This window comes from Saimiri boliviensis, chromosome 9, assembly GCF_048565385.1.
Source record: "Saimiri boliviensis isolate mSaiBol1 chromosome 9, mSaiBol1.pri, whole genome shotgun sequence".
NCBI classification, from domain to species: domain Eukaryota; kingdom Metazoa; phylum Chordata; class Mammalia; order Primates; family Cebidae; genus Saimiri; species Saimiri boliviensis.
This window is the reverse complement of record NC_133457.1, coordinates 102,041,200-102,067,364: the sequence shown is the minus strand read 5'-3', so window position 1 is coordinate 102,067,364 and position 26,165 is coordinate 102,041,200. Positions and strand designations below refer to the sequence as shown.

The window sequence follows — 26,165 nt, the reverse complement described above, 5'->3', positions numbered from 1 at the left end:
CAATACCAACTGAGAGCCGGGGAGCTCCACTGGGTGGCTAGACCCAGAAGAGCAAAGGCAATCACTACAGTTTGGCTCTCAGGAAACCCCACCCCTAGGGCCAGGGGAAGAGCACCACATTAGGGAGCACCTGTGGGACCAAAGACTCTGAACAGCAGCCCCTGAATCCCTGATCTTCCCTCTGACATAGTCTAGCCAAATGAGAAGGACCCAGAAAAACGGTCTGGTAACGTGACGAAACAAGGTTCTTCAACACCCCCAAAAGGTGATACCAGCTCACCAGCAATGGATCCAAACCAAGACAAAATCTCTGAATTCCCAGAGAAAGAATTCAGAAGGTCAATGATTAAGCTAATCAAGGAGACAGCAGAGAAAGGTGAAGTCCAACTTAAAGAAATCAAATACGTGATACAGGATTTGAAAGGAAAAGTCTTCAGTGAAACAGCATAAATAAAAATCACAACTTCTGGAAATCAAAGACACACTTAGAGAAATGCAAAAATGCACTGGAAAGTCTCAGCAATAGAATTAAACAAGCAGAAGAAAGAACTTCAGAGCTCAAAGACAAGGCTTTTAAATTAACCCAGTCTGTCAAAAACAAAGGGAAAAAATTTTTTTAAATGAACAAAGCCTCCAAGAAGTTTGGGACTGTGTTAAACTACCAAACCTAAGAATAGTGTTCCTGAAGAAGAAGAGAAATCTAAAGGTTTGGAAAACATTTTAAGGAATAATTGAGGAAAGCTTCCCTGACCTTGCTAGAGATCTATACATCCAAATATAAGAACCTCAAAGAACACCGGGGAAATTCATTGCAAAAAAGATCGTCGCCTAGGCACGTAGTCATCGGGTTATCTAAGGTCAAGATGAAGGAAAGAATCTGAAGAGCTGTGAGACAGGAGAGTGGGAGAGAAAACAAAAAAAAAGAGCTGAGAGACAAACGTATCAGGGAAACTATAAAGGAAAACCTATTAGATTAACATCAGATTTCCCAGCAGAAACCCTACAAGTTAGAAGGGACTGGGGTCCTATTTTTAGCCTGCTTAAACAAAATAGTTAGCCAAGAATTTTGTATCCAGCAGAAACTAAGCTTCAAAAATGAAGGAAAGATACAGTCTGTTTCAGACAGACACATGCTGAGAGAAATCACCACTACTAAGCCAGCACTACCAGAACTGCTAAAAAGAGCTCTAAATCTTGAAACAAATCCTCAAAATATACCAGAATAGAACCTCCTTAAAGCATAAATCTCACAGGACCTACGTAACAATAACACAATGAAAAAAAGTATTCAGGCAACAAATAACAATAGGATGAATAGAATGGCACCTCACATCTCAATAGTACAAAAAGTATTCAGGCAATAAATAACAACAGGATGAAGAGAATAGTAGCTCAATAGAATTAAGTGGCCTAAATGCTCTACTTAAAAGATACAGAATGGCAACCGGGCGCCGTGGCTCAAGCCTGTAATCCCAGCACTCTGGGAGGCCGAGGCGGGTGGATCACGAGGTCAAGAGATCGAGATCATCCTGGTCAACATGGTGAAACCCCGTCTCTACTAAAAATACAAAACATTAGCTGGGCGTGGTGGCCCGTGCCTGTAATCCCAGCTACTCAGGAGGCTGAGGCAGGAGAATTGCCTGAACCCAGGAGGCGGAGGTTGCAGTGAGCCGAGATCGCGCCATTGCACTCCAGCCTGGGTAACAAGAGTGAAACTCCGTCTCAAAAAAAAAAAAGATACAGAATGGCAGAATGGGTAAGAATTCACCAACCAAGTTTCTGCTGTCTTCAGGACACTCATCTGACACATAAGGTCTCACTTAAGGTAAAGGGACGGAAAAGGAATGCAAAGGGACACCAAAAGCAAGCAAGAGTAGCTATTCTTCCATCAGACAAGACAAACTCTAAAGCAACAGCAGTTAGATAAAGAGAGACAACGTTCCCTAGATAAAAGGAGACTAGTCCAACAGGAAAGTATCACAATTTTACATACGTATGCATCTAACACTGGAGCTCCCAAATTTATAAAACAATTACTGCTAGAGCTAAGAAATAAGAAGATGGCAATACAGTAATGGTGGGGGACTTTAATACTCCACTGACGGCACTGGACAGGTCATCAAGACAGAAAGTCAACAAACAATGGACTTAAACTATACCTTAGAACAAATGGACTTAACAGATATTAATATTTACAGAATATTCTACCCAACAACTACAGAGTATACATTCTATTCATCAGCACATGGACCATTCTCCAAAATAAATCATATTATAGGCCACAAAGCAAGTCTCAGTACGTTTAAGAAAATCAAAACTATATCAAATAACTCTCTCAGACCACAGTGGAATAAAATGGAAAATCAACTCCAAAAGGAACCCTCAAAACCACGCAAATACTTGGAAATTAAATAACCTGCTCCTGAGTGATCACTGGGTCAACAATGAAATCAAGATGGAAATTTTAAAAATTCTGTGAACTGAAGGATAATAGTGATAAAACCTATCAAAACCTCTGAGATACAGCAAAAGCAATGCTAAGAGAAAAGTTCACAGCATTAAATGCCTGCATCAAAAAGTCTGAAAAGGCACAAGCATCAAAAAGTCTGAAAAGGCACAAATAGATCACCTAAGGTCACACCTTAGGTTATAAGTCTCCTAGATAATCTAAGGAGAAACAAGAACAATTCAAACCCCAAACCAGCAGAAGTAAAGAAATAACTGAAGCTCAGAACAGAACTAAATGAAATTCAAACAAACAAACAAAAAATACAAAGATAAATGAAACAAAAACCTAGTTCTTTGAAATAATAAACAAAATTGGTAGAACATTAATGAGATTAACCAAGAAAAGAAGAGAGAATGCCAGGCACAGTGGCTCACACCTGTAATCCCAATACTTTGGGAGGCTGAGGTGGGTGGATCATGAGGTCAGGAGTTCGAGACCAGCCTGATCAACATAGTGAAGTCCCTTCTCTACTAAAAATACAAAAATTAGCCAGGTGTGGTGGCACATGCCTGTAGTCCCAGCCACTGTGGGGGTGGGGGTGGGGGGTGGGGGGTGCTGAGTCGAGAGAATCGCTTGAATCCAGAAGGCAGAGGTTGCAATGAGCTGAGACCACGCCATTGCACTCCAGCCTGGGTGATAGATCCGAATAAATTATAAATGAAATGGGAGACATTACAATTGATACTGCAGAAATGCAAAAGATTATTCAAAGCTACTATAAACACCTTTACGCACATAAACTAGAAAACCTAGAGGAGGCCAGGTGCAGTGGCTCACGCCTGTAATCCCAACACTTTGGGAGGTGGAGATGGGCAGATCACCTGATGTCAGGAGTTCAAGACCAGCCTGGCCAACATGGTGAAACCCCATCTCTGCTAAAATTACAAAAATAAGCCGGGCATGGGGGTGGGTGCTTGGAATCCTAGCAACTTGGGAGGCTGAGGCAGGAGAATCGCTTGAATCTGGAAGGTGGAGGTTGCAGTCAGCTGAGACTGTGCTATTGCAGCCAAGCCGGGCAACAAGATTGAAACTCCATCTCCAAAAAAAAAAAAGAGAGAGAGAGAGAGAAAGAGAAAACCTAGAGGCGATGGATAAATTCCTGGAAATATACAACCCTTCCTGATTAAACCAGGAAGATATAGAATCTCTGAACAGACCAATAACAGGCAGGGAGATTGAAATGGTAATTAAAAATTGCTAACCAAAAAAGTCTAGGACCAAGTGTATTCACGGTGAATTCTATCAGATACTCAAAAAAGAATTGGTTCCAATTCTATTGACACTATTCCAAAAGATCGAGAAAGAGAGAATCCTCCCTAGATCATTCTTGGAAGCTGGTATCACCTGGATACCAAAACTAGAGAAGGACATAACAAAAAAAGAAAACTACAGACCAATATCCCTGATGAACATAGATGCAAAAATCTTCAACAAAATACTAGCAAACTGAATCTAACAGCATATCAAAAGGATAAACCACCATTATCAAGTGAGTTTCATACCAGGGATACAGGGATGATTTAACATACACAAGTCAATAAATGTGATACACCACATAAACAGAATTTAAAACAAAAATCACATGATCATCTCAGTAGATGCAGAAAAAGCATTTGACAAAATCCAGCATCCTTTATGATTAAAACCCTCAGCAAAAGTGGCATAGGAGGGCTATAACGTAATACAAATCATCTACAACCAGCCCACTGCCAACATTATACTGAAAAGGGAAAAGTTGAAAGCATTCCCCTTGATAACTGAAACAAGACAAGGATGCCCATTTTCACCGCTTCTATTTAACACAGTGCTGGAAGTCCTGACCAGAGCAATTAGACAAGAGAAAGAAATCAAAGGCATCAAAATTGGTAAAGATGAAATCAAACTGTCACTGTTTGCTGATGATATGATTTGTATACCTAGAGAACCCTGAAGACTCATCCAAAAAGCTCCTAGAACTGATAAATGAATTCGTCACAGTTTCGGGATACAAAATTAATGTACACAAATCAGTAGCTCTGCAATACACCAAGAGTGACCATGCTGAGAATCAAATCAAGAACTCAACCTCTTGCATTAGCTTTAGTGCCAAAATATTAATACCTAACCAAGGATTTGAAAGACCTCTTCAAGGAAAACTACAAAACACTGCTGAAAGAAATCATAGGTGGCACAAACAATGGAAATACATCCCAAGTTCATGGATGGTTAGAATCAATATTGTGAAAATGACCATACTGCCAAAAACAGTCTACAAATTCAATGCAGTTCCCATCAAAATACCACCATCATTCTTCACAGAACTAGATAAAGCAATCCTAAAATTCATATGGAACTGGCCGGGCACGGTGGCTCAAGCCTGTAATTCCAGCACCTTGGGAGGCTGAGGTAGGTGGATCACTTGAGGCCAGGAGTTCAAGACCAGCCTGGCCAACATGGTGAAACCCCATCTCTACTAAAAACACAAAAATTAGCTGGATATGGTGGCATGCACCTGTAGTCCCAGCTACTCAGGAGGCTGAGGCAGATGAATCACTTGAACCTGGGAGGCAGAGGTTGCAGTGAGCCAAGATCATGCCATTGCACTCTAGCCTGGGCAACAGAGCAAGACTCCGTCTCAAAAAAAAAAAAAAAAAAAACACAAAAAAGAAAGAAATTTCCTCCCCCAGTCTCATGTTTCTCTACTGCTTCCGTCTCCATCCCCCACCAGCTATGCCTTAAAGGCAAGCAAAACTTTGCTCTAGCTTCACATAAAAATCACAGCAATATTAGTAGGAGCCAAAATGTCCTGAGCGCCTCCCCATGCCTGATGTGGGCACCTGGGCACTGTGGTCAGGAATATCTTGTTTCATTTCGCAGCTTTATTTGGGTATCATTCATGTACCACACAGTTCACCCATTTAGAGTGTGTGTTCAATGGCGTTTTGTACATTTACACAGTTAAGCAACCATCACACGATCAATTCTAGAACATTTCCATCACCTCCAAAAGAAATGCATACCTGTTAGCAGTCACTCCCACTCTCCTCTCCCCTAGGCCCAGGCAATTACCACCCGCCCAGGGCCAAGTCTCTGTGGATTGGCCTATTCTGGGCATGTCATATAAATGGAATCACACAATATGTGGACTTTTGCATCTGGCTGCTTTGGCTTAGCACAGTGTTTTCAAGGCTCATCCACAGTGTAGTGTCGGAATGTCACTCCTTTTTATTGCCAGATAACATTCCATTGTATGGATATACCACTTTTTTTTTTTTTTTTTTTTTTTTTTTTTTTTTTTTTTTTTTTTGGAGTAAGAGTCTTGCTCTATGCCAGGCTGGAGTGCATGGCGCGATCTCAGCTCACTGCAACCTCTGACTCCCGGGTTCAAGTGATTCTCCTACCTCAGTCTCCCGAATAGCTGGGATTACAGGCAAGCGGCACCACACGCAGCTAATGTTTGTATTGTTAGTAGAGATGGAGTTTCACCATGTTGGCCAGGAGGGTCTCGATCTTCTGACCTCGTGATCTGTCTGTTTCAGCCTCCCAAGGTGCTGGGATTACGGGCGTGAGCCACCATGCCCAGCCTGATATACCACATTTTATGTAGCCATTCATCATTTGATGGACACTGGGATTGTTTCCACTTTTTGGCTATTAAGGGTAATGCTGCTATAAACATTCAGGCACAAGTTTTTATGTGGTCGGGTGTTTTCAGTCCTCCTGGGCTGATACCTAGGAGTGGAATTGCTCAATCATTTGATAACTCTATGACTAACCTTCGGAGGAGCAGTTGGACTGTTTTCCAAAGGAGCTGCATCCGTTTACATCCCCACCAGCAGCGTATGAGGGTTCCGGTGTCTCCACATCCTCGCCAGTACTTGTTAGTATCTGTCTTTTTGATTTTAGCTGTCCTTGTGTGTATGAAGTGGTAACCCACTGTGGTTTTGATTTGTACTTCCCCGGAAGCATCCCCATGGTACAGAACAGGGAACTGAGTTTCAGAGAGGTGAAGAACCCTGTCTGCAGCCATGGGGCAAGGATGGGCAGAAGCAGGATTCTAACCCAGGCACCTTCTCTTCCCTTATCTGCCTTCCCAGAAAATCCCTCTAATGAGGTTGGAGGAACCCCTCTATGGGAGTAAGATGGCCAGGGATGGGACACAGGCCCTTGGGAGGGTTGGATGAGATGCGCTAGAATATCAGAAATTCCTGTGGGAAGACTGCATAGTGCCTGGTGCATAGAGGGTGCTTGGGGCTGCTGAGTGCTGTTACTCTCTAACATGATATAGACCCTCCCACCCCCTTCTAGAAGGACCTGGGCCTTCCAGAGCCAGCCTTGTACATGGAGATTTCTGGAAGGGGCCATATTCATTGAGCACAGGCTGGCCAGTGGCCTGAGAGGACCATAGTCATAGAGCATCCAGCCCTGGGAGACCCAGATTCTGCTGCAGGTGCAGAGAACTGCCTGCTTCACAGCCTGGTTATTATTCATGTCCGTATCCATCCGCCATCCATCATCCATCCGTCCTCCAGCCCACCCTTCTCTGAACCTCGTTGTCCCCATCTGAAGGCGGAGGATGCAAGGCTGCTTCAGGGCTGCTGTGGCAATCAGCACGGAGCCGGGGCATGAGGCCCAGGGCCAATGTCAATCGTCATTTCAACAATTCCCAGTCCCCGAGGAGTGCCTGTGGTTTCTGCAGTTGCAGAGCAGGGGCCAGAAGGCCACTCTGGCTATGAGGGTTTGACCTGAGAGCCCCAGGTGGACACATCCCCAGGCAGATTCTCAGCAGGACCATGGTGGGCAGGACCCTCAACTGGAATAAGGGAGTCAAGAGCCCAGGGTGTAGTATGGGATAGCAGGGGCCGGGTAGATGGTCCTGACCTGGCAGATACAAGACAAACACACTTTAAGGCTAGGGGAGCTCTGAGTTCAACCACTGTGCGACCTTGGGCAAGCTACTTAACCTCTCTCAGCCTGTTCCGTAACTGGAATAAGGAGTTGTTGATACCTTATAAGCGAAAATGAGATCCTAAAGTAAAGGGCCTAAATCTCTGAACTGATAAATCCACTAGGAGAATCCCAGGCTCGGATGCACCAGGAGATTGGGACCAGGGTGCTCACAGAAGTGTTGGTAAGTCATAGTACCCAGTCAGGAACACACTCCAAGTTCTTGTCAGCAATACAGTGGATAAGTAAGTTGATAGGTGTGAGATAGTCACACAGTGAAATTCTGTGCAGCAATAAAGGTGAACAAATTACAGACACATGCGGCAACACAGATGACGCTCACAAATATAAGACATGAGAAATACAGTATGATTCGACGGATATGTGGGTCAGACAGTGGAGAAAACTCACTCACAGTGTTTACAATGACATACACAGGGAGGGTGGCGGGGGGAGAACAGCAGGAACATAGCTAATGCATGCCAAGCTTAATACCTGGGTGATGGATTGGTGCAGCAAGCCACCATGGCATGGGTTCACCTGTGTAACAACCCCACATATCCTGTACATGCACCCCAGAACTTTGCATCCCAAAATAAAAGATAAATAGGGGCCAGGCGCGGTGGCTCACACCAGTAATCCCAACACTTTGGGAGGCCAAGATGGGCAGATCACAAGGTCCAGAGCTAGAGATAATCCTGGCCAACATGGTGAAACCCTGTCTCTACAAAAAAAATTAGCTAGGCATGGTGGCACCCACCTGTAGTCCCAGCTACTTGGGAGGCCAAGGCAGGAGAATCATGTCAACCCGGGAGGTGGAGGTTGCAGTGAGCCGAAATCACACCACTGCACTCCAGCCAGGAGACAGAGTGAGACTTGATCTCAAAAATAAATACATAAATACATAAATAAAATGACACAAACATAGGTAGTAAGACTACAGAAAGAACGTTAACTGCTGGGCACAGTGGGATTAACTGCTGGGCACAGTGGCTTACACCTGTAATCCCAGCACTTTGGGAGGCCAAGGTGGGAAGATCATTTGAGGTCAGGAGTTCGAGACCAGACTGACCAACATGGCAAAACCCAGGCTCTACTAAAAATACAAAAAAATTAGCCAGGTGTAGTGGTGCATGCTACTTAGGAGGCTGAGGCAGAGAAACATTTGAACCCGGGAGGCAGAGGTTGCAATGAACCAAGATCACACCACTGCACTCTCGCTTGGGCTACAGAGCGAGACTCCATCTCAAAAAAAAAAAAAAAAAAAGAATGGGATTACCTTAAACCTCAGGACAGTGGCTGCCTCTAAGAGGGAGGAGAAGAGATAGATAGATGGAGATGACGCACGGGATTGGAGAGGTCCTCTTTATGTTTGGTAGGTCGTGGCTACACAAATAGTCGCTTTATGTTATATACAAAACTGTGTAAACATGTTTTATGCACTGTTCTCTGTGTGTGATTATCTCAGAAGCAAAGAATAATTTGAGTGCCTGGTAACAGGATTGGAGCTGAGCAAAAGCTGACTGTCTCCCTCGCTCTCCCTCTGCCCCCACCAGTCCTGCGCCCTGCACGTCGAAGCCAGGCCCTGCTTGGGTGCAAAGCAGGAGGAAGATGCTGAGTGAGGCGTGGGTGTGAGCTAGCCACCTGCTCTCCCACCTCCACCCAGTGCACTGCCCCCAGGCACAAATGCCCCAGAAAGACACTGCCCAGAGGTTTTTTTAAAACCGCTTTATTCGGGTTGGCTGGTAGTTACGGACTGGATCATGTATACAGGGCAACCCACCCCTAGGCAAAACCCTCGGCCTCTCCCACCTCCCCCGCATCATCACTGAGCAGCAGCCCGAGGTGTGAGCCAATTCTGAGGAAAACTGGGTCCGATAGAAATATGTACAAATAACCGGGGGCAGGTGTGCCCCTGATCGGGAATCGTGAGGGAACTGGGTACCAAGGGGCCCTTGGCTCCCAACTGCCCCAGGCTCTGGGGTGGGCTTGGCACAGGACCCAAGAGGTGGCTAGGGCACTGGGAGCTGGCAGAGGGGGGCTCCGGGGAGAGCCTTGAAGACCCTCAAAGGGGTCCTGCTGGTGCAAAACTCTGCCTGGGGCCGTGGGTCTGAGGGGAAGGCCCCTCCCTTCTGACCCACTATGTGACGAGGAAGCGAGTGCTGGATCCCCTCTATCCCTGGAGGGTCACACAGGGCGCTGAACAGGAAGGACCTGCCAGGAGGGGGTGGGGCATCTTGCTGTCCTCCCAGGGCTCCGTGAGTGACCCTGCAGAGCCACCGTCCCAAAAAGGCCCTCCTGGCAACTCTGTCCCCTGGGTCTTCACCAGGGGACAGGCCCTAGTTCCACTCAGAGGAGTCAAGTCCAAATTCAGGGAGGGGGTCACTGTCCACACCCCCAGGTCTAAGCAAGGGATGGTAGGAGGAGGGAGGTGAGGCGGGGGGACCCCGGCTCGGGACAGGATGGGGGACAAGCAAGCAAAGCAAACACTGGACTCCACAGAAGCTGGTGAGAGGAAGGGGGTGGCCCGGGCCCCAGCATGGTCCCCGCCCCAGTGTTCAGGGCGGCTGGCCCCTTGGTGCCCAGGGCCACCTTGTCTGAGTCAGGTCACTGCAGGGGTCTGAAAGAGCAGGGGTAGGTGAGGCTTACATGCTGAGCAAGGGGTGACAGAAAGAGGGCCGACGTGGTGGCCACAGGCGGCCTCGGGGATGGGGCACGGCTGGACGCAGGCAGTCCGTCCCCGGTGGTCCGGCGGCTCCTCATGCACTCTGTACAGCGTGGGGCGGGCGGGCAGGGACAGGGCCGTCAGTCTAGAGGCTGCAGGCCTCCTGGTCCACCGAGCGCTTCCTCAGCTCCTTGCCCGGCTTGGGGGGCGGCGGGGCAGGTGCAGCGGGAGGGGCTTCGGGCAGGTGCAGGACGGAGTTCTCCCCTGGCTGCACTCGCAGGTAGGCCTTGACCTTGTGGTGTCGGGCCTTACCGTCGCTGAAGTCGATGACGCGGCACTCGTAGGTGCCTTCGTCCGTGGGCTTCACCCGGGACAGGCGCAGCTTGTGGGAGATGTTGCTGCCCACCACCTTGACCACCTGCGGGTGACAGAGAGACAGTGACCCATCCATTGGGTGGCAGAGGGAGAGATGAAGAGTGCGGGGGTCCCAAGATCTCAATCTAGGGCTGGAGCCCCAGAAACATGCCCACAAGGGTTCACCAAGGTTTGCACAAGAGTGAGTTAAATCACAAAAAGTTAAAAGCAACTGACGCGTCCATCAACAGAGCGCATAACTAAGCAGTGGCCGGTTCGCTGCATGAAGCACTGCAGAGCGCCCAAAGGACGGAGCTGCAATGAGGCGCCGGAGCTCAGTGGCAGAGAGCAGGGGGAAGCTCTCACCGCTGCCTGCCCCCAGCGGATGCCATTTATGTAAATAAACTCGCAAACCTACTCTGTAATGGTTTGGGGGTCTTCCAGGTGTGGAAGTTTACAATAGACGGGAGGGAACACCGGGGCCTCCTCAGAGCAGTGGTGGACTCTGGGGCAGAACACAGGGGAGGAAGTAGACCTGGGGTAGACTGCAAAGCCAAGCCTTCATTTAGTCTGAAAGTTTACATTTCCTAAAAAAAATGATAGAGGGGCCTGCAGTCCCAGCTACTCAGGAGGCTGAGTTTCGAGGACTGCTTGAGCCCAGGAGTTTGAGGCTTGCAGTGAGCTGTGATCGCACGAATGCACTCCAGCCTAGGTGATAGAGTGAGACCAGTCTTTTAAAAACGAAACCAGGCCGGGCGCGGTGGCTCAAGCCTGTAATCCCAGCACTTTGGGAGGCCGAGGTGGGTGGATCACGAGGTCAAGAGATCAAGACCATCCTGGTCAACATGGTGAAACCCCGTCTCTACTAAAAAAAATACAAAAAATTAGCTGGGCATGGTGGTGCATGCCTGTAATCCCAGCTACTCAGGAGGCTGAGGCAGGAGAATTGCCTGAACCCAGGAGGACGAGGTTGCGGTGAGCCGAGATCGCGCCATTGCACTCCAGCCTGGGTAACAAGAGCGAAACTCCGTCTCAAAAAAAAAAAAAAAGAAAAACGAAACCAATCCCAGTACTTTGGGAGGCCAAGGCGGGTGGATCACGAGGTCAAGAGATCAAGACCATCCTGGTCAACATGGTGAAACCTCGTCTTTACTAAAAATACAAAAAAATTAGCTGGGCATGGTGGCACACGCCTGTAGTCCCAGCTACTCAGGAGGCTGAGGCAGGAGAATTGCTTGAACCCAGGAGGTGGAGGTTGCGGTGAGCCGGGATCATGCCATTGCACTCCAGCCTGGGTAACAAGAGCGAAACTCCAAAACTCTATCTCAAAAAAACAAACAAACAAACAAAAAAAAACAGGCCAGGTGCAGTGGCTCACACCTGGAATCCCAGCACTTTGGGAGGCTGAGGAGGGCAGGCAGATTACTTGAGGTCAGAAGTTTGAGACCGGCCTGGGCAACATGGGGAAACTCCATCTCTACTAAAAATACAAAAACTAGCCAGGAGTGTGCATGGTGGTGCATGCCTGTAATCCCAGCTACTTGTGAGGCTGAGGTGCAAAAATGACTTGAACAACCCAGGAGGCGGAGGTTGTAGTGAGCCGAGATCACAGCACTGTATTCCAGCCTGGGCGACAGAGTGAGACTCCATCTCAAAAAATAAATAAATAGGCCGGGCGCGGTGGCTCAAGCCTGTAATCCCGGCACTTTGGGAGGCCAAGGTGGGTGGATCACGAGGTCAAGAGATCGAGACCAACCTGCTCAACATGGTGAAACCCCGTCTCTACTAAAAATACAAAAAATTAGCTGGGCATGGTGGCGTGTGTCTGTAATCCCAGCTACTCAGGAGGCTGAGGCAGGAGAATTGCCTGAACCCAGGAGGCGGAGGTTGCGGTGAGCCAAGATTGGCACTCCAGCCTGGGTAACAAAAGCGAAACTCCGTCTCCAAAAAAAAAAAAAGAAAAATTAATTAATTAATTAATTAAATAAAATAACACAATAAAAAACAAAACAGTGTAAAGGCTGATTACAAATCAGGATGTTAATAACTATTCACTCCACTTGCGGGGAGCAACGGTGTTTGTTATATTTTCTAAAAAAAAAAAAAAAAAAAAGGTGTTGGGCCTATGAAGGGGGTGGTGGTGGGAGGGGGCTTCTTTCCTTCCCTGGCCCCTTCTTCTTAAAGCCAAAAAAAAAAAAGGCCCCCTAGCCTGTGGCTCCTGCCCTGCCTGTACACAACAGTGGAGATCAGTTCCCAGCTGCCAGCCGCTGACCCCCCTCCCAGACAGTTTCATGGGCTCAGGTGAGCAGGCCTCAGACCTGTGGCCTACCGGTCCCTCTATTCTGGAGAGACCACCAGCTGGCCTGTTCCTGCCAAGCCCCAGCCCCTAGAGAGGAAAGCCCAGCTTCTGGCTCCAGGTGGGATGCCCCTGCTGGCCACCCCTGCAGTGAGGTGCCAGGATGAAAAGGCACAGCCTCTGCATGCAGCCTGCAGATGTTTCTGAGCCTGTGCAGGGCGCTCACATGTGTGACTTCTAATCATCGCACCAATCTGCCCTGGCCTCCCTAGGAGGCCTCTTTCATCAACTCCCAAATGGGAAACTCTTGCTGACCTCATGGCCTTTGCACGTGCTGGGCCCTCTGCCTGGGTGGGGTTCCCTGCTCATCTTCACCTGCTTGGTTCCCATTATCCTAAATGTCACCTCTCCAAGAAACTGACCCCGTGTCACCACTCCCTCCTGTTTCTTGCATAGCAGTCTTCTCATTTTGAATCGTGTGTTTGTTGAGTTGATTTGGGGTTCTCTCCCTGGCTAAACTGTACCCTCCATGAGAGCAGGGACAATATTTATTTTGTCCATGTGAGTCGTTATCACAGAGCCCAGCACTCCATAAATAATCATCAACATGTGTTGAATGAATGGACCCACCCATGACCTTCTTTCTCCAAGTGAAGTGGTACTCAGATGTCATGCTTTCTAATTTTAAGTCACATGCTTATGATGATAGGGTTTGGCTCCTGTCCCCACCCAACTCTCACCTTGACATGTGAGGGCGGGACCTGGTGGGAGGTGATTGGATTATGGGGGAAGTTTTCTCCATGCTGTTCTTGTGATAGTGAGTAGTTCTCACGAGATCTGATGGCTTAAAAGTAGCAGTTTCCCCTTCATTCCCTCTTCTGCTACCACGTAAGACACACCTTGCTTCCCTTTAGCTTTACACCATCATTTTAAGTTTTCTGAGGCCTCTCCAGCCATGAGGCCTCCCCAGCCATGCAGAACAATGAGTTAATTAAACCTCTTTTCTTTATGAATTACCCAGTGTCTGGTGGTAGTTCTTTTTTTTTTTTCTTTTTTCTTTTTTGAGACAGAGTCTTGCTCTGTTGCCCAGGCTGGAGTGTAGTCGTTCAATCTCAGCTCACTGCAACGTCCACCTCCCAGGCTCAAGCAATTCTCTGCCTCAGCCTCCCGAGTAGCTGAGATTACAGGCGTCCACCACCATGCTTGGCTAATTTTTTTGTAATTTTAGTAGAGACGGAGTTTCACCATCTTGGCCAGGTTGATCTTGAACTCCTGACCTCATGATCCACCTGCCTCAGCCTCCCAAAGTGCTGGGATTACAGGTGTGAGCTACTGTGCCCAGCCTCTGGTAGTTTTTTATAGCAGGGTGAATATACATAACAATGCCCACTTTGCAGATGATAAAACTGAGGCTCTAAAAGAAGCCACTGGCCCAGAGGCACGGACTCAGTGAGTGGCGGAAATGGGAGCAGGCTCCATGCACTCTCACCCTCCCAGTGGTATGACAGGTTCACCAAGGGCCACCAGTGCTGGCAGGGCCAGCGAAGAGGAGCATGTCCAGAGCGGAGACTGGCCATCCTCCCTCATGCTGAGCCTTCCCGGCTGCCCATCGTCCCCTATATGGGGGAAAGCCTTCAGCAGAGGCATGGAGGTGGGACCCAGGCAGGACTTCCCCACAGCAAGCAGTGGGAAACCCTCCCAGCTGCCCCTCTGGCTATGGGGGCGCCCCCTCCCTAGTGCCAGGCTCTGCTGGAGCCCACCCTATCCCTCTGACTCCATCACCTCTGTCCAAGGGCACAAAGAGGCTCTGCGATCCTGCGTGCTCTCTCCAGTGAGTTAGGAGATGCTGTTGCCAATGCGCAGCGGGAGCGAATTACCTCAACATCTGCTTCCCTCACGGATATTAATTATCCTTCATTTGTCAACCCTACAAGGCGTTAATGGAGTAATAATGCAAAGCGCTGGGAGCACTCACTCCTAGGGAGGGAGCACCGAGCGAGGCCCAGCCCTCGGCCCAGTCCTCGGCCCACCTGCTCCCATCCCCCAGACAGGGCCATGAAGGCCTGGATGGCTCCCCAGGCAGCCAGCTTCCTCCTCCCTGTCACCCCTTTCTGCCAACAGACAGATGTGGCCTTCAGAAGCATGAGCTCTTCCTCTCTGAGAGAGGAGGAGGGCAGGGAGCACTACACGGAGTAGTGGGAGGCCAGGCGCTGACCCTGACAAGTCGCCAGCACCCTGGCCTCTCGGTTTTCTTGGGCTAGATTCGCCCATTCATTCAACAAGCATTTAGCGAGTGCCTACTCTGAGCTTGGCGCTGGGGACACCACGGTGAGCCAGCCAGATCCCGGTAATGCTGGCACGAGCTGACAGTCTAATGGAGAACCCAAGCACCTCAGCGAGTGAACTTCCAACAGGACGAAAGGCGAGGACACACGTCAGACATGACTCCCTCCCAGTCCCTGTCGTCCACGCCTCTAAGCACAGTCTGGAGAAGGCAAATATGGTATTTTCAACAAAAATAATAACAGCAACAGTTGTGCCGGTGGCTAGTGTCTGAGCGCTGTGAGATGATATGATAAGTTTCATCAATCTTTCTTTTTTTTTTTTTGAGACAGAGTCTCACACCGTCACCTTAGGCTGGAGTGCAGTGGCGTGATCACGACTCATTGCAACCCCAACCTCCTGGGCTCAGGCAATCCTCCCGCTTCAGCATCCCCTCCCACCCACTGAGTAACTGGGGCCACAAGTACGCACCACCACTCCTGGCTAATTTTTGTATCTTTTTGTAGAGATGGGGGTCTCACTGTATTGCCAAGGCTGGTCAAACCCTTGGGCTCAAGCCATGCTCCTGCCTTGGCCTCCCAAAGTGCTGGGATTCTAGGTGTGAGCCACCGCACCCAGCCAAGCTTTATCAATCTTATTTAAACCTCACAATAACCCTATGATGCAGGTGAAGAAACTGAGACTCAGACAGGTGAAGTGATTTTCTCAAGGCCACCCAGCTGGTGACAGAGTCCATATCTTACCCACTCCTCTGGGAGCCTTCTGAACAGTAAACTAGAGGTGGGTCTTCTCATGTCTTTCTGAGGCCCCCAACACTCCATGTCTTGGGGAAGCCCAGCCCAAAGCCTCATCAGAGGCCTCTCCCACAGGAGGGGACCCAACATCCCCCTCCAGGAGCAGCCTGTTGGATTTCATCCATCACACATTGTGCAGAAAGTCCTTTGGCCCAGCTCTCCAGGGCAACTGGAGAGTCCCGGAAGAGAGGACCCCCGCATGGCGGCCCAGCTGTAAATCATAATCACCTCCGAGCAGACATCGACAGGCCTTAGCAGTGCAATTAAACACCTAATTACGCTGAAAGAGACAAGGCCGAGTCCTGGCCAGGGCCAAGTTCAGCTTCCTCCCTGCTCGCCTCATGGCCCAGGCTTTTCTGGGCACTTCAGAGATACCCCAAGGCCAGCTTACATTGGGCAGGCTGGGATCTTCTTCCAGCCACGCCAGGAAGAATGGATTTGTACTCCTGATGCCAGCCCTTGCCTTCACATGGCCTCCTGGCAGAGGTGATGGCCCCAGGGAAGGTGCTGGGGTGAGGAATGCGGGTCTGACGGATCCTGCCCAAGGCTGGGCCCGGCAATCAGCCTCTATTAGCTCCACCTGGAACTTTACCGGCCCCTCAGCATGTTCAGGGCCCAACTCAGGGTCTTCCCAGACCTGGGCCCAGAAGGCCCTACTCTTGCAGCCAAACTCTGCAGTCGCCATTTCTGTTTTCCTTCCATGCTCCACACACTCTGCCCCTGAACCCACTGACCTCCTCTAACTGGACCATCACTGGACCCCTTCCCCTTCTCTCCAGAATCCACAACCCCCAGCCCTGGCCAAAGCAGGATCCCCGCTTCTCCCATCTGGGCCATCACCCTAGCCTTCTCCTGGGTCTACACAACCTTCAAACCTCCTCTTCCATGATGGCCAGACCGGCTTTTTCAAAATTTTTCAACTTAAACTCTTTGATGGTCCCCACGGTGGCTGACAAGGCCCTTCAAGGTCCCCTCCCAGCCTGCCCCTCAGCCTCATCAGCCACGAGCAATTCTTCCAACGCACACACCCAGCCAAGTTCCCCACCCCTTGTCAAATCCTCCACACTTCAGTGCTCACTTCAAATAGCACCTCCTCCAGGAAGCCCTCCTGGTCTCCCAGGCTAGATCAGATCTGTTTCCACGGCTCTCTGCATTTTGGTCATAGTTGTAATTTTATTTTTTATCCTGCATGATTATTGGATTAACACCCCTCTCCCACATTGGACTGGGAGCACCCAGAGGGCAGGGACTGTGGCCATGATCTTTCCAGAGTCATCTTTGTTTAACTTACCTGCAACCACAAGCCATTTACAGTGATGAAGTCCCTCGGGAAGGGGGTATGTGTGAATTTCACCTTGTGTTAAAATCAGGAAATTGTGGACTGTCCATGTTCGCAAAACTGGTTAAAGGGAAATTAACCTCAATTCTAGCACAGAGGACTTTAGTCAGATCGAAAGAAAAACTTCCAGGACTTGAAAATGGCCAATAAGCAGAAATGTTTGCCTGAGCCACAGAAATGATTTCACCTAATGGTGGAGTCTTTAGCAGATGTAAGCTGCCAAGGGAGATATTTTTAGGCCAGGGTCCTTCCTGGGCCCCAAGTTAAATGAGGTAATTCATGTAAAGTGCTCGTCCTGGTTCCTAACATATGGTAAGAACTCAATAAATGTTAGCTGCTATATTATTACTATCATCATTATTTTATCACAGATGCCTATCCTCCCGCATAAATGATCTTACTAGAGCAGTGGTAAGATCTCGGCTCACTGCAGCCTCTGCCTCCCAGTTTGAAGTGATTCTCCCACCTCAGCCTCCCAGGTATCTGGGACTGCAGGTACACACCACCATACCTGGATAATTTTTGTATTTTTAGTAGAGACAGGGTTTCACCATGTTGGCCAGGCTGGTCTTGGAACTCCTGACCTTAAGTGATCCGCCCACCTCAGCCTCCCAACATGCTGGGATTACAGGAGTGAGCCATCAGATTCTGAGCTTTTATTTTTTATTTTTGAGACAAAGTCTCACTCTGTCGCCCAGGCCTGAGTGCAGTGGTGTGATCTTGGCTCACTGAAACCTCCACCTCTCAGGTTCCTGCTATCCTCCTGCCTCCGTCTCCTGAGTAGCTGGGATTACAGGCACGTGCCACCACACCTGGCTAATTTTTGTATTTTTAGTACAGATAGGGTTTCACCGTGTTGGCCAGGCTGGTCTCGAACTCCTGACCTCAGATGATCCACCCACCTTGGCTTCCCAAAGCACTGGGATTACAGGTATGAGCTACTGCACCCAGCATCTGAGTTTTGTTTTTTAACTATTATTATTATTATCTTGACTATATCCTGCTCTCTTGCTACGAATAGCAGTTTTATGAGTCACAAGTTCATGTTAACAAGTTTCCACCCTAGGAACCCCTGTCATCCACATAGCCTAAACCATAGCACTTGACAATTTCCAAGGTGTTTCCACATATGCCTTCCACAACAGCTCACTGAGGAAAAGGGAGAGTTGAGGAGGTGGCAGAGCTAGACCCAGGACTCAGCTCCTGGGACGCTAAGTGCTGGCCCCACTGTGTCCTCACAGTCCCCACGCAGCAGTCAGCACAGCCGACGCTGAGAGTCTGAATCTTCACCAGGCCAACGTGGCCACGCCGACAGGTTCACAAAGCCCTCCCCCGACCAAGCCCCTCAAAGCTCACAGCACTTTCTTACTCTGAACCTTGACCATTATTTTTTGATCACAGATGGCTGTCCTCCCACATAAATGATCTCCCTATGAGGTTCTGAGATTCCACCAGCCTGTAGACTGCGCTATTTGGCTTACACTGTATATTTATTTATTTATTTATTTATTTATTTATTTTAGAGTCTCACTCTGTCTCCCAGGCTGGAGTGCAATGGCACGATCTTGGCTCACTACAACCTCTACCTCCTGGGTTCAAGTGATTCTCCTGCCTCAGCCTCCCAAGTAGCTGGGACTGCAGGCATGTGCCACCATGCCTGGCTAATTTTGGTATTTTTAGTAGAGATGGGGTTTCACCATGTTGGCCAGGCTGGTCTCGAATTCCTGACCTTGTGATCCACCTGCCTTGGCCTCCCAAATTGCTGGGATTATAGGCGTGAGCCACTGTGCCTGGCCCTTAGACGGCGTTTTTCAAAAAATCTAATTAGATAAAAATAGTTAAAACTCGTCAGAGATTCCATTCAAATCGGGATTTTTAGAAGTCAGGAATATGGTGCCTAGGTCCCTGCCTGGCTCAGCTATGCCCTGTAGACACAAGGTCTGGGTTTCTCAGGCACCCACAGGAGCTCCTTCACTTGTTCCCGTCATGTCACTGGTATGCATACGTGAACAGATATGGGATCCACACCGTGGTGGCATGTCCACATACAAACATCTGGCCAGGTGCGGTGGCTCATGCCTGTAATCCCAGCACTTTGGGAGGCTGCAGCAGGAGGATCACCTGAGGTCAGGAGCTTGAGACCAGTCTGGCCAACATGGTGAAACCCCATCTCTACTAAAAATACAAAAAAAAAAAAAAAAAAAAAAATTAGCCGGGCACGGTAGCACACGCCTGTGGTCCTAGCTACTGGAGAGGCTGAGGCAGGAGAATCGCTTGAACCCAGGAGGCAGAGGTTGCAGTGAGCCGAGATCACACCACAGCACTCCAGCCTGGGTGACAACAGTGAAACTCCATCTCAAAAAAACCAAAAACAGGCCGGGCGCGGTGGCTCAAGCCTGTAATCCCAGCACTTTGAGAGGCCAAGGCGGGTGGATCACGAGGTCAAGAGATCGAGACCATCCTGGTCAACATGGTGAAACCCCGTCTCTACTAAAAATACTAAAAATTAGCTGGGCATGGTGGCCTGTGCCTGTAATCCCAGCTACTCAGGAGGCTGAGGTAGGAGAATTGCCTGAACCCAGGAGGCGGAGGTTGCGGTGAGCCGAGATCGCGCCATTGCACTCCAGCCTGGGTAACAAGAGGGAAACTCCATCTCAAAAAAAAAACAAACAAACAAAAAAAAACACAAAAAACAAAATCTGTGTATGAGTTTACACATACATTGCCCTGGGCGTGCGTCAGCGTGTGTGATAGTTATTCAACAGATATTTCTTGGGTGCCTACTACACCATGCCAGGCTCTGTGCTAGACTCTGGAAATGCAACAGTGGGTCAGGCAGGCCCAGGACCAGTGCCTCCCATCTCTGGGGAGACAGTCATGAAGCAAAAACTCACACAAGTGGATAACGACAACCAGAAATACAGCCAGCAGGGAAATGGGAGGGCCGCCAGCTGGGTCACAGGTACAAGGGACATTTTCCCAAGCTGAGCTCTGTGGGAAGAGAGAGAGGAACAGCTCTGCAGGCAGGGGGACCAGCCTGTGCAAAGGCCTGGAGGTGGAAAGCAATGGGAAGATGGAAAGGCTGCCAGGGTTGGGAGGGGAAGGGGATTGAGGTTAGCAAGAGGAGTGAGGCTGGACGGTGGGCAGAGTAATCGTGCAGAGTTCTAAAGGCCACGGAGAAAAGTTTGGGCCGCCTCCTCTGGCTGCAGGAATCCAGGGAGTGTAGTGGTTCACGCCTGTAATCCCAGCACTTTAGGAGACCAAGGTGGGCAAATCACTTGTGGTCAGGAGTTCGAGATCAACCTGGCCAACATGGCGAAACCCCATCTCTACTAAAAGTACAAAAATTAGCCAGGCATGGTGGCGGGGGCCTGTAATCCCAGCTACTCAGGAGGCTGAGGCAGGAGAATCGCTTGAACCTGGGAATTGGAGGTTGCAGTGAGCCAAGATCGTGCCATTGCACTCCAGTCTGGGTGACAAGAGCAAGACTCCAACTCAAAAAACAAACAAACAAATGAACAACAACAACAACAACAAAAAAAAAAAAAAAAAAAAAAGAAAAGAAAAGAAAAGAAAAGTAAAAAAAAGAAATGGTTATTCTTGTGTCGCTGTCTACACAAGGAGCCTGGCCCATGCCTGTCTGTGTGTTTCCTAACCAGACACCCAGAGCCCCAGCTGGTGCAGGAATTGCAGGGGCTGGAGTTGGGTGGGTGGGGGTAATTGCACATTTATGCTGAGCACATTTGTTTTATTTAACTAATTAGCATCATCATATTCCCCTCATGTGGGACCAAGTAGCCTTGAATTCTAATCCTCTAAGTCAATTAGATTATTCTCTCCTTTGCTGGAGCCGCTCCTTAAACCCCAAGCAAAATTATAGGAGAGAGGGCTGAGATGAACGGGGTGTTAATATGCACACAGATTTCTACCTACCAGGGCTTATGGATGGGTGTTTGGGCCAGAAACGGGCATTCAATATGGATGTGCTTTTGGCAGAGGGTTGGGGGTGGACCCACAGCCACCCTCAGCTGGATGGAAATGGTTTGAATTTTCAGACCCCAACTGTGGCCTGGGCCAGAAGGCACTAACGATCCTTTGAAGGTCCTTGCTGTCTCTTTTGGCACCTCCCACCTGAAGGAGCTGCAGCAGCTTCCTCCCTAGCCTCTCTGCCTTCATGCTGCCACCTCTGATGCCCAACATGGCACCCCAATGACTCCCTGTGCCCACTCTCCACATGGTGACCTCGGTTTGGGAGTGCGGCTCCTCCGTACATTCCTGTCGAATTGGCCTTGAGGTCCTGAGCTCCCCTACAAATCCTTGAAAAGTAGTGGAAGAATCAAGCAAAAAACAGTGAATTTAGAGAGGTTTCCCACTATGCACGTGTGAGAGCACACACACACACGCACGCACATAGGCACACACGCACGTACACACGCACGCACGCACATTCATACCCCACAGCACCTGCATCTTCTGAGTGTGTTGCTGGTAGATGACTAGCCTCCTGCAGGCTGACCTCATGCCCCGTGCACAAATCTTGCCTCGTTGCATGGTCACATTCGTATCCGGGCGGGTCGCCCCCACTGTGTGTTCTCTCTCCCCCACCCACCTCCCTTTCTCCCTCCTGTCTGCCTCTCCCAGGACAGGTTTTGGGTGTCCCCTACTTCACAAAAGCCATCACTTCCTGAACTCTCCAGGGCCCCAGCTGCACTGGGCTGCAGCACAGCTTGGTGACAAAGAGCCAGAGTCCTGCAGCCAGGTAGCTCAGCAACACCAGTCACCCCTGCGTGACCGACAGCAAGCGCCTGACCCCCTGAGCCTCAGCTGCCCTACCTGCAAAATGGGTGAATGTCTGGCCCTTCTTATAGAGCATGGCTACTAAACTAACAAATAAGTCAATAAATAAGAAGGCCTGGCCAGTCCTAAAATCCTCTGGCTAGAGTGCCCCCACCGCGTCCCCAGGGCCAGATCACTGAGTGACCCTGAGATGCTGTAACACTCAGTCATCACAGGCCAAAAAAAGCTGGCTCAGTCTCATCGGAGCTTGTTGGTTCCCCAAATAAAAAATGCTGCTGAGACAAGCACGGAGCACTGGGACGCGCACAGCCTTGGCCCCAACAGGAGGGAATGCATCTTCTCGCCCCTGTCATTTTTTGTCCCCGTCATTCAATGAACTTGAAAAATCTCCAGCTTTCAAAAAACAGAGCGGGGCCATTTTTTTCCCCTTCTCTTTTTCTTCTCTTCCATCTTCTCGCCCAAGCTCCCTGCTGAACTGGACCCCAATTTTTTTTTAAGTCACAGCTGCGCCCTCCATTAGAGCCCTTTCGAGAAGTCATTATCAAAACTCACACTTATTTTGGTCGCCTCCTTCCCTGCGTCTTCCTGCTGAGATGCTTTTAGCTGTTGGGAGCGGGGAGGGGTGGAGAGAGCAGAGACAACGTGTTAGCACGGGGTGGGGGTGGAGTGGCAGTGGGGGGAGACACTTTAAAGGGATACAGACAACAGCTGAGACACTCACTGCAGCAGATGAGGCTCAGGGGCGACGGGGTCTGGAGCTGGGGTCCCTCAGCTCTCTGTATCCACTCAGGGGATGGAGGAGAGGTCAGAGGCAAAGAAGATAATGGAGGTGCATAGAAAACTGACCACATTTGTGCATTTAGACACACACAAGGGTACTTTGGTATACATCGGGTGGGTGTGAATAGGCAGAAATCTAAGCGTCGGCTTGTTATGTTGCTAGGAGTGTGTTCGTAGCCTTCGGTCACTCTATCTGGAAGTGTGTTTGTACCTTCAAGCGTGTCACCCACGTGAACGTGTGTGCAGATGCTGTGTGAACCCAGCCCACATTCCCCACCTTTGCAAGCTGACCCCAAGGGCTTCCAACCGCAGATAACTGCAACTCTTTGCCTAAGGGCTTTCTCTGGCCACTTTCTCTAAGCCTGCATGTGGTAGGGCTGGAAGTCTTGGGGAGCTGACACTCCCAGGAGCAAGACAGAGTTTGATATGTACTTGGGTACATGCGAGACACTCTTTCATGAACACGGGGAGTGTATGAGCATGCCAGTGCGTGTCTGTGAATGTGTGCAAATACATGAGTGAGTATATGAATGGGTGGGCAGAACCCTCTGTGTTCACGTGTTCATTAGTGTAGAGCTATGTGTGAGGATGCAAGTGATTCAGATGGAGTTCCTCCAAGAGCCGACCTTGAGGCTGAGATAAGTAGTTTATTTGGGAGGTGATCCCAGGAAGCACAAGAAGGGGAGAAGCCGAGTGAAACCAACAAGGAAGAAGGTTAATAACGGAGTATGCTGTCAGCTGTTACCACTGCAGGCAGCTGGAGCGCATCCCACTGGGCACTTGGGAGACAGTGAAAAACATGCTTCAGTCATCCCAGCTGAGGGCGAGGGAGCTGGGCATTCATCCTCCAACTCTGCAGGCATTGATGGGGGCTGCTCCTGCCTACGAAGCCCCCTGCTCCTCTTGTTTGCCTCGATGGCCAGCAGGCTCTGGTGTCCAGAGAAAAGCCTCAGGCAGAGCTGGAGAAGCCGGCAGTTTGCAGTGGGCTGGTGCCGGGACATGCTGCACACCGGGCATGGGGCAGAGCACCCACAGCATCTGCCCTACAGGTGTGTACATGCAAGCACGCGTGGGTAGAGGGGCGAGCTCATGTGCAGCCATGGGTATGCTGGGAGCCTGGTGCACGCATGCGTGCGTGCCTGTGAATGAACTCAGTATTTGCAGGGCTCTTTACAAAAAGGCTGCCCGTGTGGCCTAGAGAAGTGGTGGAAAGTGAGTCACAAGACTCATCTTGCTCCATAACCTGGAGCCAGCTTGCCCCTCTGGCCTCAGTTTCCCCCCATACCCTGAAGGGAGGGACTCCGTGCTCTGGAAGGCCCTTCTTGCTGTGGCCATTTCAAGTGCTCAGCCTAGCTCAGCCTTCTGCCTGTTCCCCCAAATAAGCCTCCATGATCACCTAAAACCCCCACCCCAGGAGGGAGAAGGAAGGGAGACAGCTGTGTGGTGTGGAGAACAGTACTGGAGCCCGTCTCCCTCAGAGGAGAAGAGGGACAGGGGGATACCCCTACTCCAGAAACCAGGATTTCCCCAGCCTAGCCGGGGCATCCCCCCAAGGGCATTACCTGGTTGGAGGCCCACGCCTGCTTGTCTGTCCAGTCCCGGTGGCTCCGTACGTACCACCACTGGATCTCCAGCGAGTAGGAGGGGGAGCCACTGCCGCGGAAGGAGCAGGCCATCTCCACGTCCTCGCCCGTCCGTGCCGTCATGTCATGGGGTGTCTCTGTGAACAAGGCTGTGCAAGACACAGGGGAGAGTGGTGGGGCTCAGGAAAGCGCAGGGCCAAGGGCCGCTGGGTGACGGAGGTGGAGAAGGTAGGAGGCGCTGGCGCTGCACAGCGGGGTGGGTGGAGGGGGTGGGGGAGGCCCACAAGCCCGCTGGTGGGAGTGGCCTGGCCCTGGGTGGGCACTCAAGAGCTCAGTGAGGCCGGCCAGGGGTGTGTGCGGCAGCCGATGGGACATGCGGATGAGGGAGTAGGTGCTGCCCCAGAGGCCGCGCCAGCAGCCGGCGCTGTGGGAGAGTGTGCCGGGATGGGAGAAGGGCTGGGCTGGATGCTGACTGCAAGAAGGCCAGGGAGGAACTGCCGCTTCCATCAGCATTTCCAGGTTCTTCCAGTCACCCTGCTCGGTTCCCCCGAGTTACTCCAGCGACCATGTACAGTGGCCAGTGCCATCTTTGCAAAACCAAATCAGAGGTGGCCTCTCCCCTGCTTAGAGCCCTCCCCTGGGACCTCAGGTGGTGGGGGGGTCAGCACCCGTTCCCCTGCCTTGTGATCTGTCCACCTTGGCCTCCCAAAGTGCTAGGATTACAGGCATGAGCCACAGCCTCTGGTCTATTATCCCCATTTTCAGATGGGGAGGCTAAAGCTCAGAGAGGTTCAGTGACTTGCCCAAGGCCACAGGCTGAGTATATGGTTAAACTGAACCCAGGTCTAGAGTGCTCTAAGTGGAAGCCTGTAGCCCCGCCCCCTATCCATACTCTTTCCTTCCAGCTACCCAGAGCCTGATTCCCTTGTGAGCATCACTGCTGAGTCTGGGACAGTGAATCCATCTCTCCTCTTTGACCTGCCCTGCCCCTGAGCCCTGCTCCCTCCTCAGGAAACTCCTCACAGCCAGTCCCCAGGGAGGCGGGTATAGTGATAGATTTGTGAAAAGGATGCAACTGTCTTCTCCAGCCTCAGGGCCTGAGCTGGGCTGGGCTTGCTGGGAAGACAATTAAAACTGGTGTCCACAAATTAGGATTCTGTGGGGAAGGAGAACGGGACTTGATTGAATGCAACATCTTCTTTCTTTCTGCTTTTAATTGGGGGAGCAATGTATTAATTAACCCCAGGCCTGGTTATCGTCGCATCAGCTGCAGGAAATGGCTCTGTGGCTCTGGCCAGAATCACTGGGTTTGGCTTCTGGGAAAGGCAGGAGGTGACCTGGAGGACCTAGCCAGCCCTTTGCGACCAGGGCCCTGGCCTCCTTAACCTCCCAGGCCCTGGTTCAGCATGAACCGCTTAGAGCTTTGCCTTCAGGCCTGGGTTCAAGTTCAATTTCCCCTACGCCCTAGTTGTGTGACCTGGACAAACCACTTTGCTTCTCAGAGCCTCAGTTCTTTTATCTGAAAAAAGGGGAGAATGAGAGAGCCGATGAGAGGATTACACAAGACATGTGCCTCATGGCTGGTACATAGCAGGTGCTCAATAAACAGCACTCCTTTCTCACCTCCTCGCTCAAACATCCCATTATCGCCAGAAAGATGGCTAAAGATGCGTCCTTGTTGCTGCTTCAGATTATGCATTGGGTGCATCTGTATTGGACTCACGTGTGCGCCCTGCAATGCCTCACCCATCAGTCCTCCAGCTCTTCTCTGTGCTCATTTGCTCTGGTGCTCCAGGAGCCAGTGGGACTCACGAAAGTCGAAGGGGCTTGTCCAGCACA

The 26,165-nt window shown here is 50.2% G+C and overlaps 1 protein-coding gene across 1 annotated transcript in view; it reads right to left on the bottom strand.

Moving 5' to 3' along the window:
- Positions 1-9,130: 9,130 nt before the first annotated feature.
- Positions 9,131-26,165, bottom strand: part of VSTM2L (V-set and transmembrane domain containing 2 like) — a 37,713-nt gene continuing 20,678 nt past the window's right edge. Inside the window, exons 2-4 of the mRNA XM_003936368.4 lie at positions 24,306-24,475; positions 22,516-22,566; positions 9,131-10,518 (exon numbers count right to left, since the gene is read on the bottom strand). Of these exons, the coding sequence (XP_003936417.1) occupies positions 10,246-10,518; positions 22,516-22,566; positions 24,306-24,475 (494 nt within the window). The 3' untranslated portion in view covers positions 9,131-10,245. The remainder of the gene's footprint in view (positions 10,519-22,515; positions 22,567-24,305; positions 24,476-26,165) is intronic.